This window comes from Malus domestica, chromosome 17 (assembly GCF_042453785.1).
Source record: "Malus domestica chromosome 17, GDT2T_hap1".
In the NCBI taxonomy this organism is placed as follows: domain Eukaryota; kingdom Viridiplantae; phylum Streptophyta; class Magnoliopsida; order Rosales; family Rosaceae; genus Malus; species Malus domestica.
This window is the reverse complement of record NC_091677.1, coordinates 33,771,619-33,783,116: the sequence shown is the minus strand read 5'-3', so window position 1 is coordinate 33,783,116 and position 11,498 is coordinate 33,771,619. Positions and strand designations below refer to the sequence as shown.

Below are 11,498 nucleotides of genomic sequence, written 5' to 3'. Positions count from 1 at the left end.
TTTAACGGGTTGGGTTTAAATGACCCATTAAATTAACAGATCGGATTCAACCCGACTCAAATCCAATAAATCCGACCGTTTACCGGTCTAGCTCTTCGCCATCTCCTCCGATAATTTAACAGACAACACAACATCATCACTGAAGCATGAGAGCACGTGAAATGCAAAGATCCAGCGAAATCTGACACCGAAAAAGAATAAGAAATAATACCTTGTCATAAACGGGAATGAAGTAGTAACTCTTGAGTGCTATCCTTCAAGAACCCATCAACTGTCCGAAGCTCAACCTAAAATCCCAAAATCAATTTGCTACTTATTCGATATCTCATATCTGGGTTTAGATTAGTGACGAAAATGCAGTAAACTTCAGGCAGTAATTTCAAAAATTGTTTTACCGTGATGTGAGAATAATCCAATTTAGCATCGGTCGACTTCCTGGCCTTGATCAGAGAAGAACTAGCATGCAAGTTTACAATGGCGATTACATACTTGATCAGGTAAAGGGGTAAAACCCATTAACTCTAACATTGAAAAAGATGAAGTCTTTACCTCGACGAAGACGTGGATTGAATCAGCGAAAGTGGTAGAGGTTGCGAGGGCCGTTTGGTAGAGGTATGGGTTTGTTGTGAGATTGCGAGGAAGAAGGCTGAGGCCCATTTGGCCTCCCTCGTGTGTGTTTCGGAGTTGAGAGGGCCGAGAAGATGTGTTTCTCTGAAAACAACGACGATCTGGCTTCCTTAGTTTATATGATCCATCACTTAAAACAACAGAGTGAGAGTGAGCGCGCTGATGAATCAATCCGAGTCCTGAATGGAGTTTTCAGTCCGATGCCTTGTTTTTCTTGGATACAGAAAGTGTTTAGTTTCAGCCGTTGAGATTGATCCAACGGTAATCAATTAAATTGCTCCAGGTATCAAGTAGGCTGCCACTTGCTCGGTACCCCTTTTCCCTCCTTTCTTTCTCCACTCTTCAGCTGCAAAATCTCTCTCCTCTCCCTCTCACATATTCTTCTTCTCTCAGTCCTCAGGTACTCTCTCTCTATCTCTGCTTGCAGATTCCCATGGTAAAGTTTTATTCTTTATTTTCATTCAAATTAGTTAATTTTACTAATTTTGTGACGTCTACCACTAGATAACCAGAAGCTGAAACGCAAATCCAAAGCCATTCAGTTCCGATAATCCCGCAATCTCACTTAGTTTTCGAGTGAATCTGCACTGCACTGCATCCTTGTTCTTATTTTGATTTTGTTTTTAAAATAATTGTTAGTATGAATTTGTGAGCATATCTGGTGAGTTTTGATACACGCAATGCAACTGGTGGTTGATGTGAGGAGTTTCTTTTGTTAAATTCCTACAGTGGCAGTGCCAGTGCCAAGTAATTGATTTTGTTGGTCACATTGCATTCAGAATTTCTTATCTTAATGTTTTCTTTGTTTCAATCTTTATATATTTATTGGATACCGCAGTAGTTGCTCATTTAGCTTTGTGTCATTACATATTGGTTTTCGAAAGTTAAGTTGAAGTTGTTGTATCATTGATGTTATCATGTTAGTTAGACTGTGAATTTCGTATCTGATGTTTTCTATTGTTTCGAACTTTATATTTATTTGGAATTGGAACCACAGTTGCGATTGCTAAGCTTTGAAGAATCTCAAAAATTGTTTTTGGACATTTCACAGTACTAGTACTGCGAATAGAATCCGATTCCAACAGCTTCAATAGAATCCGATTCTGAGTCCTCCTCAATTCAATTCCTCTATTTTGATTACGTTACGTAAATGCGCCATAAAAAGTAATTGGAATTGGAACCAGTTGCGATTGCTACGCTTTGAAGAATCTTACAATTTGTTTTTGGACATTTCAGAGTAATAGAGTAGTACTGCGAATAGAGACCAATGATGTCCGAAGAGTGAAGAGGCGATTATAATTTTGTGTGGCAGACTGGTATAATATCGTTCTTCATCTGAGGGGTTTAATTTTGTCTAATGGCTACCGATGGTTTCAGACGGCAACAGGTTTCATCAGCTCCGCCTCGAAAAATCAATGTCCAAAAGTTTGCAGAATCACGGGGTTCAGAGCTTGAGACACTCCATTCAATTGTATCTAACAGATTGAACAATGATTTCCGGTCTCGGAGAAGCAAGAGAAGAAGAACCACTGCTTACGACAATCAAGCCGCCAAAAAAAGATTTAGAAAATAGAGAAAACTTGATCAGAGTAATGCTTTGACATTGCCTCCAGAGAAAGATGACAAGAATGTTCCTCATCGCATTCGTAGGAGAGCTGAGCTTAAAATGAACCTTGAAAAGGGTTTCTGCACATCAGGGGATGGTACAAAGAGGCTTAGAACACATGTTTGGCATGCGAAGCGGTTCGCAATGACAGAGCTTTGGGGTTACTACCTTCCCTTGGGTTTGCAGGGCAGGTAAAACGCATATTAATTTAGCAGTGTTATTCTTTACTTTTCGCTTATTATTTCTTCTATTTCTCAATAAATAACTAATTCGCTTGTATATCTATTTTATCAAAAAAAAAAAAAACAATAAAATGTAGAGGAAGGGGGTCCAGAGCTGTCTTGAAGTGGTTCAGGGATGGAGTGCTTGTTCATGATGCAAGCTATCATGTAGCTATCCAATTGGAGGGGCCGGAGGCAGGCATTTACTTTCTATCTTATGAATTTATTCCTATGAAATTGTATACCTTTTAATTTATTTTTCTTCAAAAGGAAAAGTGTTGCAATATGTTATTTTCTGCTACTAAATTATGATGTTACACCCTACTTCATATGCATCCAGGATTCGTTACTATCAGTGTTAGGCATGGTAATGGTGTCTCCTCAGTCAACTCGTTCTGAAAATGTTTCCCGTTCTGTTATTTCTGGCGTCATATATGATAATGCTATGGTAAGTTATCCTATTGCACTTTTCTTTGTGAATGTGGATGACTTGAGGTATTGACTTGATGACCCATTTTTTGCAGCTTCATCATTTGGGAGCACCTCTTTCAAAACCAATTGCTCCTGTGAACTGTATGTGGCGGCCTTCTGGCCAACCAAATAGAGATAATAATGCAGCTGACTGTGAAGGCGATGAATTTAAAGGACTAGAGAGTACAAACCACTCTTCTACTGATCGCCAGCTTTGGGTGTGGATACATGCTTCTGCTCTCACTGAAGCTTATGACACTTTGAAATTAGCTTGCCAAAAAGAGGTACCCATTCCTTCTTTTTGTTCACACATACATCAATAGCAAGTGTATAGAGGCTTAATCTCATCTGACTTCACGTCAGAAGGAAGGAAATAATGATTTATGGATCTTAAGATAGAATGCAACAGCCCTGGTTTGGTATTGAATTCTTTGAGTGAATGATGATTTAGGGCAATACTGAAACTCGTCTACTTCTATGCTTTGTACTTGATTCTCTGATAAGCCAACATTTTTTTTCAAATGCTATCTCAAGTGGTTTTTGTGCTGTGCTTAGGTGTCAAAGTTTGCCTCTAGTCTAGACTTGGTAGATGTCAGAATAGAGAACTCATACTGTTAGATGATACTACATGTTCTCGGTAGATTATTTACTGTTATTCATATAATGCTTTATTATCTTAGATGGAGGGCAGGGACATCGTGATTAATTGTTTCTCACTTGAGGGTCAACTTGCAAAATTAGAATTAGTGGGATCAAAAGCATTTCAACTCCTTCAAAGGACATTAATCCCTTCTACCAGGTGAGTTACGGAGAGGATTTCAGTGACATAACCAAGTAATGAGGTTAAAGATGGCTAATTTTGTTGTCTGGCTGAATAGGACTAGAGATAATTCTTGGAAGTTGATGAGACATTCAGCTGCCAAGGCGGATGAGGATTCCCAATCTACAATTCATCTTAAAAATGAGGAGGAAATTCCTTCTCATGCAATTTTGTCCCTTAATGTCAAGGATCCTTGCACATTAACAGAGAAGGGAAACACTGCAGATGCTCAAGATTTAGGTTCAGCTAGTATACTAGGTGATGTACTAGGAGCTGAAGACAAAAAGCATGTTATCTTTGGACGATTTTCAGATGAACCTGCAGGTAATGGCAAGATCAGAGCAAACAATTTGTAGGATGTTAGCAGTGGAGTAAGCCCTCCAGTGGAAGAGGCTGTTCTTTGCAAGGAAAAACATGACCAGAATAGGAATTTGTTCAGCCTCGATGATTGAAGTTCAGGGGAACTAAATACTTCCTCCACGTCACAGGGCTCATGATCTTGCCCGATTATGCTTTTGAAGATAGTAACGGAAGAGGCTTGCATGTTGGGTAAACTCCTTTTTTTCCTGGTTTATTCTTCCATTTAGTGTTATGTGGATTAAGCTAATTGCTGCATATTTTATGTACTTGTATTAATGCTTATATGTGGGTTCAGTGGGCACCATTTCTCCTGAGTTGTATGTTCGTACTGTTTATAAACTGTTAATATATTTTGTTTCTCATAAGATATATATTATGGAGTTCTATGTCTTTTTATCGGAAACATGAAAGTCATGGCATAAATGTTCCTGCTGACTCTTTGTGCAATAATTGATAACGTGATCTTCGAAGTTCTGGATTTCATGAAAGTAGAATGTGACAATCTGTTTTTTTCTGACTCGCCTTAAAATTCCATCAATGCATCAAACTTTATCATCTGTTCAATTGAGTATGATATATTTTTAAAGTTACCTTAGAAGTCTATCTCTTATTGCCTTACAGATGGTCTGTTATACTCCCCTTAAGCTGGGTCAAGGCATTTTGGATTTCTCTTGTCTCTAAGGGGGCTCATGCAATGGGGTTGAGAGAGAAGCGCTGGATTTCGTGTGAAGTAAGCATTGAAACTTATTACGTGTAAATTATAATATTTAATATCAGGTTATCGAATGTTGCATCTAAGTCCCTTTTATTTTCTAGATGGGGTTGCCATATATTCCTTCAGATTTTCCTGATTGCGATGCATATTTATGCCTCAAGGAGACCGAAGCTGCTGCCTCTAATCTTAAAGAGGAACTTCATCCTCCAGCCATAAGACCTTTGAGGGTTCCCATTTTATCCCCATGGAATAGTATCCAAGTTGCTTTAAACGAAGAATCAAATGCAGTTGGAGATGCTGAAAGTTTTAGGCAGCAACATGGCATCAGAAGCTATTCATCACTAATTCAGACTCTGGAAATTCTGATACTACATTAGCCGGCTGTCATGGAAATTCATTTGATGGTTTTATCGCACAGACGAGTTTTTTGCTGACAAATTTCTTGAGTGAAATTCAAGGCTGTCATTTACGTCTGTTTCCATATGTCGCTGATAAGGAGAGAAGTTTCACGAAGTTTATGAGGGTCGAAATCAAGCTTGGTCCGGGCCAAGATCAGTTTACTAGATTTAAGTACAATCATAAACTATGTTTTGTTGGAGTATTACTCCATGCTTACAAGGAAGGTTTTCTTGAAGAGGGAGCTCCTCGACTGACGGACATATCACTGTGGACTAGGTAGTCATTTTTTCTTTGATATCCTATAAGCTTATGATTTATATGCTATCCTATAAGCTTATGATTGTATTACAACGGTGGTGCTTGAAATTTTCTCGTCTTTTATATACTAGTAGAGGAGATAATGTGACCTATTTACATTACGTCTCTTATTCAGAACTTGCATTGATGAAAATTTTCTGAGATTTAATGTAACCGTTGAAAATTTTAATCGTGGGAGTGACTTGAAGTTTTGCAGCTATTTTTGAAAGACTTTATACGTATTTCAGAGCACCATTCATGCTGCAGACCAATAATTTTGAAAAATAAGCTTCATGTGTGTGTCTTGCAGGTCAGAGAGTTTCGATGGAGGACTTCAAATGCCTCAATCTGCTGTGGCTTCGTACTTCACAGAGCAATCTTCTGGTAAGTGGGAACTCCAAATGCCAGAGGACCCTGTTCTTAGAGAAACTTATCGTTCGCCAATGGGCTTCGTCACCACTGGTTTTGTTAGAGGGATGTTAGTTCACAGCCTCTTGCCACTTTACAACGACCATCTTTTCTTTCTATTTTGCTATGCGTTCATCATTTTCCATGTGCTAAATTGCATTTTATTTTATATGCAGCAAGAAGCCAGTAGCAGAAGCTTTTTGCGAGGCAGTTGTACTCGCTCGTCTCAGAGAGGAACAATGGGATTTGGTGCCAGCTAAGCGAAGACGAAAGGAAATATATGTTCTAGTCAGGAATTTGAGATCTTCAGCTTATAGACTTGCTCTTGCCACCATTGTTCTGGAGCATCAGGAAGAAGATGTCGAATCCTTGTGAGCACCCGCAGAGTATGTGGTTGGCATGCGTAACACCACGAAACAATGTTCGAAATTTACTTTTCACTAAACCAAATAGTTCCAGGAAGCTTCATGTTTTTCGTGTCTCGGCAACATCAGTCATTAGTCACATAATACATATAACCTTTCATCTTTACCAACACTTAACCTTAGTTTGCGGTTTTTTGATTTCGAAGTAGCGGTAGTTGGCGATGGTCGTGTGATCGTTGCCACTAATCTATGTGGTAAACTAAACATAGATTTGTGTAAAGAAGACCATGAACCTGTTCCCCAATTCTCTGAAGAAAATGACTTACCTGCACAATGCCCGTTACTATGAACAAAAAAAAAAAAAAAAAAAAATCTAATCAACCAAGTTTCATTAAGTTCTACCATTACTCTTATCTCCCCCGAAGCTTACCAAATGCGTGTCACACAACCACGCAGCGCAGCACGGGCATTTTTGCTAGTTCATACTCTTATCTAGGCAAGAACTTGTTTGGTATGGAATTTTATTAAATTCTTGAAAACAATTTTTTAGGAGGAAACAGAAAATAGATAGAAACGAAAGCTTAACAACCAATACACATCTGAATCTAGTGATTTGGGCATCACCAACATCAATTAAACTGGGTTATTTTGGCTAAAAGTCCGAAAGCCTACGACCCACTGCGGTAGAGCCTCTCGATCCTGTCACTGTTACAGAAATAGTATTCAGCCGCACACATGACAGTTGAAATTACTTTCTTATCGCAGCTATGGATGCATTGAATCCCCGTCTCTACACCCCCCGGAACACGGGGTCTTGTGGTTTCAAGGAAACTTTGGGTCTACTCCCAAGGAGATCTTTCTCGTTGGATCGTTGTATCTTCACTACTTGATGGCACATCCTCCCTATCCTTATTTTGCCGCTTGTACACAAACTGGACTCCAATCTCCTTTGTGAGGAAACCATTGTCCTCTTTGATTGCAAGACACACTCTTTCCCCGCATTCCAACTCATTGTTCCCCATGATCCAACGGCATTCTTAAGTTCCATTCAACCTCATTCCGCATTCTTAAGTTCCACTTACGGCCCTTTGTCTCATTCCTAAGTTCAAGCGAACGGTGATCATGGCCACGTGCAACCTCAAGGCTCCGATCCGACTGCTGTGCATATAATATACATGCGTTTAAACCTACGATCTTGAGATTAAGATGTGAAGGAACAATAATAGAGAACACAGTGTTACCCATGCTCCTGTAATTGAACCGATCTGGAATCTTGCTCCCCTGAACAAATATGCTCAATATGCAGCAGTCAAAAGTTCCCTGCAGTTCCATGGTGATGTTGTCATTACAATCTAATCGTTTACGCCATAGAGATCTTATTCACCATATTATAAGCACCTGTACATAAGAGAGAGAGAGAGAGAGAGAGAGAGAACCTTGACGCCCAAACTCTCACAATAGTTCCCTTGGACCTCAATGCCACCTTTGGGTTCCAAATCGAATAGATCTGAGAGATATGAGACCAATGCTAGTGTATCCAACAAGCTTCTAAAATCAACAAGTTTCCCACAATACCATAGCCTTGGGTCCATTACTATGCAAGAAAACCAGTAATCTAAGTCCGGTGACATGGCCAACTTCGGTTAATTTGTTATTCTTTTCAATGATGCGCAACCTCTATCATGCAATTGTTCCAAACTACGTGGGAGCTCTGGAAGCATTGTGAGGTTTCTGCAACCAGTTACATCAAGAGTCTGGAGGTTAACAAGATTGTTCATGCTTTCTGGTAGGCTTGTAATCGGATTACCATCAAGATCCAAGTACTTTAATGAGGACAGCATAGTTAGGGCACTTGGAATCTCTGATATATTGCAGCAAGCCAGATTTAAACTTGTCAAAGAACGTGGGAGCTCTGGAAGCATTGTGAGGTTTCTGCAACCAGATACTCTAAGAGTCTGGAGCTTAACAAGATTGTTCATGCTTTCTGGTAGGCTTGTAATCGGACTACCATGCAGATTCAAGTACTTTAACGCGGACAGCATAGTTAGGGAACTTGGAATCTCTGATATATTGCAGCGAACCAGCGTTAAACTCGTCAAAGAACGTGGGAGCTCTGGAAGTGTTGTGAGGTTTCTGCATTCAGATCCTTTAAGAGTCCGGAGCTTAACAAGATAGTTCATGCTTTCTGGTAGGCTTGTAATCGGATTACCATCCAGATTCAAGTACTCTAACGAGGACAGCATAGTTAGGGCACTTGGAATCTCTGATATATTGCAGCAATCCAGACTTAAACTTGTCAGAGAACGTGGTAAACTTGCCAATGAGAAACTGCTTAATTTAGTATTTTTTCTTGGCGACACCCACGACCAGACTGAATACCATGATTTAGATGATACCAGATTGAGTTTCTTCATTTCAAGCTTTGAGCAACCAGAAAGAATAAGATCCTGAATAGATCTCAATATTGGAAGCTTCATGAGATTTTTGCAGCCTTTTAGATTCAAAACAAGAAGTTTTTCTAGGTGTCCGATGGACTCATGAACCTCAACCAAATTTAAGCAATGTTTAAGAATCAACCTCTCAAGGTTATAGAGTCCTGAGAAGTCGGGGATTGTCCTAAGGCCATGCGAATGACTGAAATTAAGAATCTTCAGCCTCGGAATAACCTGTGTCAATAATAATACAAATGAATTAGCTTCTAAGACGATATAATGGCCCCTATTAATTTGTGTGTGTTTGTGAGAGAGAGAGAGAGAGAGTTACATACCCTGGTCCCATTCCAAACATGTTGTAGGCTACTATTTCGCATGTCTAGAACAACCAGGTTTTCCAAACAAAAATTTTCTGGTATTGATTTTAAGTGGAATCCCCGCCAAGATAAACATACTAAATTTTTTGAAAATTCTTCGTAGCTTCCCCTGATGTTGACGTTGTTGAGAATGAGAATTTCAAGATTCTGCATCCTTCTAAATGCCTCAGATTTGAAATCTATCTCATTTGATGCAGAAGCTGAGTTTGTGGAGGAAAAGCTAATTGGCTTCCAAGAGAAGAAACCAAGCCGACGTCGTCTTGAACAATTTCCATCATAATCTTCAACATGGCATCGTTTTTTATCACTTCGAACAAACGTTCTTTTGCTAGCAAGGTTGAGCATGAGGCCCTTAATATTTTCCGTACCCTGCTAACAAATCAGAGAATTGGGTAAGTATATTACTAGTACTGCACATACAAATCATAACGAAAAATACATACATATGAAAAACATAGTTCTTACACTTAATTTTCTCAAAATATTAGAGGCATCTTTCTGCAACACTCTACTACGTTTTCCAGGGTCATCAGGTGATTCTTCACGAATAATTTCCATTGCCATTTTTCTCACCAATTGATGCATGACCAACCTGTTCCATTGAATTTTCACTAGGCATCTGTCAACTAGATTTTCAATCCCAATCCTTGTGTAAAACTCTAAGCTGTCCAATATTCTACTTGTATAATCCATCCTCTTTCCTGTGAAGAAACTGGCTATGTGAAGGAATAAATTTTTGTCATGATCATCTTGTAAAGAATCAAAACTTATCCTCAGAACTTTTTGAATTTTGTCATTAGGGATCACGTCTAACTTCTGCAATGCACTTTGCCACACTTCTACACATTTTCCGGATAGAGAAGATCCCAGAACTTGAAGAGCTAATGGAAGCCCTCCACAGTGCTGGACCACATGTCTTGAAAGCTTCATGTAACCTTCTTCTGGATGGGATTGTCTGAAGGCATGCCAACAGAAAAGCTCTAGTGATTCATCCTCATCCAGTCCTTGAACCATAAACTTTTCAAAAACTTTATGAGCATTTAACAAATGCTCATGTCTAGTTGTTATGATAATTTTACTTCCTGGATGAAGCCACTCTCGCATTCCAAGAATTGCATTGAGTTGATCCCGGTTGCTCACATCATCAAGAACAATAAGAACTTTTTTATTGCCAACGGCTTGTTTGATCCTGATTGTTCCTTCATCCATATTGTATACTTTCTTTGCTTTCCCCTTTTGGATATCTGAAAGAAGTTTTCTTTGCAAGCAAGCAAAACCATTGGGTTGTTCTGCAGATTCTCGTATATCTGCAAGAAAGCTGCTACCTTGAAATCTATCAAAGTTGCGGTTATACGCGGCTTTCGCGATGGTGCTCTTGCCAATTCCACCCATCCCACAGATGACAGCTACACCAACATCATTGGATCCATCTTGTAGCCACATGTTTAGGTCTTGCACACGATTATCCATTCCAACTGCAAAGGGAGCGACGTCTAAAGCTGCGTGACCCACTTTATTTCTAATCTCTTCAACAATTTCTTGGATGAACTGCCCCTCATACCTGTAATTCATTTGAATCAAAATACATGAAGCAGAAATAAGTTATTTTCTTTTACATGAAGTTGTAGTAAATGATATGTCGTACGGAGATGATTGCTCATCGTACAAATTGCTGTATACATAGGAACATATCTACAATTTTACTTAATTTAAAACACTTTCAATAAGCTCAAGAATATATTGAGAATAGAAATTACCGATCTCCTAAAACCATTCCTCCCAAAGATGCAACATCTCCAAGAGCTCTTCTCCACTGCTCCACCTTGTCCATCTCCGTACTGAATCGTTCCTCATGTCTGGCAAATGCTTCAGCAAAAGGACCACTCTGCTTCCTGACATCGGATGGATCCACCTCATAGAAAACTGGCAGAACCACATGTCTATGATCAGTATTTCTACGTTCCACGATCTTCAGAAGTTCGTTCAAACACCACCTTGAGGAAGCGTAGTCCTTGGAGAAGACAATTATCGATACTTGTGACTCCTGTATCGCCTTCTCTAACTCCGACTCAATATTCTCCCCTCTCTTGATTTCATCATCGTCTCTAAACGTGTGGATTCCTGCTATCTCCAAAGCTCTATAGAGGTGATCAGTAAAGCCCCTGCGCGTGTCCTGGCCCCTGAAACTCAGGAAGGCATGATAGGAACACCGGTAAGAGGACGAAGAAGAATCTCGGGAACTTTTAGCAGCCATTGAGAGAGAACTCGAGATCTTAAGAACGGACTTTGTGTAAGGGGATGAAGGTAAAGAAAAATGGTTATGGAAAGGAGATCAATTGATCAAAGTCAACCTCCTTATCTCTCTCTTGTCCCACCAGACTTCACACGAATTCGACACGT

General features: G+C 39.5%; 2 protein-coding genes, 1 long non-coding RNA gene and 1 pseudogene across 10 annotated transcripts; 2 read left to right on the top strand and 2 right to left on the bottom strand.

The window, feature by feature from the left end:
• Nucleotides 1-147: 147 nt before the first annotated feature.
• On the bottom strand, nucleotides 148-689 carry LOC139193621 (uncharacterized). The gene is made up of 3 exons (XR_011577978.1): nucleotides 550-689; nucleotides 396-456; nucleotides 148-287 (listed from the first exon to the last, which is right to left on the bottom strand). It is a non-coding gene; the product is annotated as an uncharacterized lncRNA (long non-coding RNA).
• A 341-nt stretch (nucleotides 690-1,030) lies between these two features.
• LOC103426261 (ribonucleases P/MRP protein subunit POP1-like) lies at nucleotides 1,031-6,455 on the top strand (annotated as a pseudogene).
• On the top strand, nucleotides 4,528-6,299 carry LOC139187648 (ribonucleases P/MRP protein subunit POP1-like). Its single transcript, XM_070816521.1, has 6 exons — nucleotides 4,528-4,610; nucleotides 4,727-4,835; nucleotides 4,922-5,123; nucleotides 5,279-5,495; nucleotides 5,827-5,994; nucleotides 6,101-6,299. Exons 1-6 carry the CDS (start codon nucleotides 4,528-4,530, stop codon nucleotides 6,297-6,299), a joined length of 978 nt encoding a protein of 325 aa, XP_070672622.1.
• Nucleotides 6,456-6,793: 338 nt separating the features above from the next.
• LOC103405917 (disease resistance protein RPV1-like) lies at nucleotides 6,794-11,471 on the bottom strand. Of its 8 annotated transcripts, none has more exons than XR_011577969.1 (6): nucleotides 10,856-11,443; nucleotides 9,564-10,659; nucleotides 9,057-9,470; nucleotides 7,726-8,955; nucleotides 7,531-7,609; nucleotides 6,794-7,447 (listed from the first exon to the last, which is right to left on the bottom strand). XR_011577969.1 is itself a non-coding variant. In XM_029097138.2 (4 exons), exons 1-4 carry the CDS (start codon nucleotides 11,350-11,352, stop codon nucleotides 7,933-7,935), a joined length of 3,030 nt encoding a protein of 1,009 aa, XP_028952971.2. In that variant the 5' UTR covers nucleotides 11,353-11,443; the 3' UTR covers nucleotides 6,794-7,932. The 8 variants fall into 8 exon arrangements, 2 of the variants coding, with proteins under 2 accessions (XP_028952971.2, XP_070673126.1); XR_011577968.1 differs by having other exon boundaries at nucleotides 6,794-7,444; XR_011577972.1 differs by having other exon boundaries at nucleotides 9,057-9,467; nucleotides 10,856-11,440.
• Between the last annotated feature and the right edge of the window lie 27 nt (nucleotides 11,472-11,498).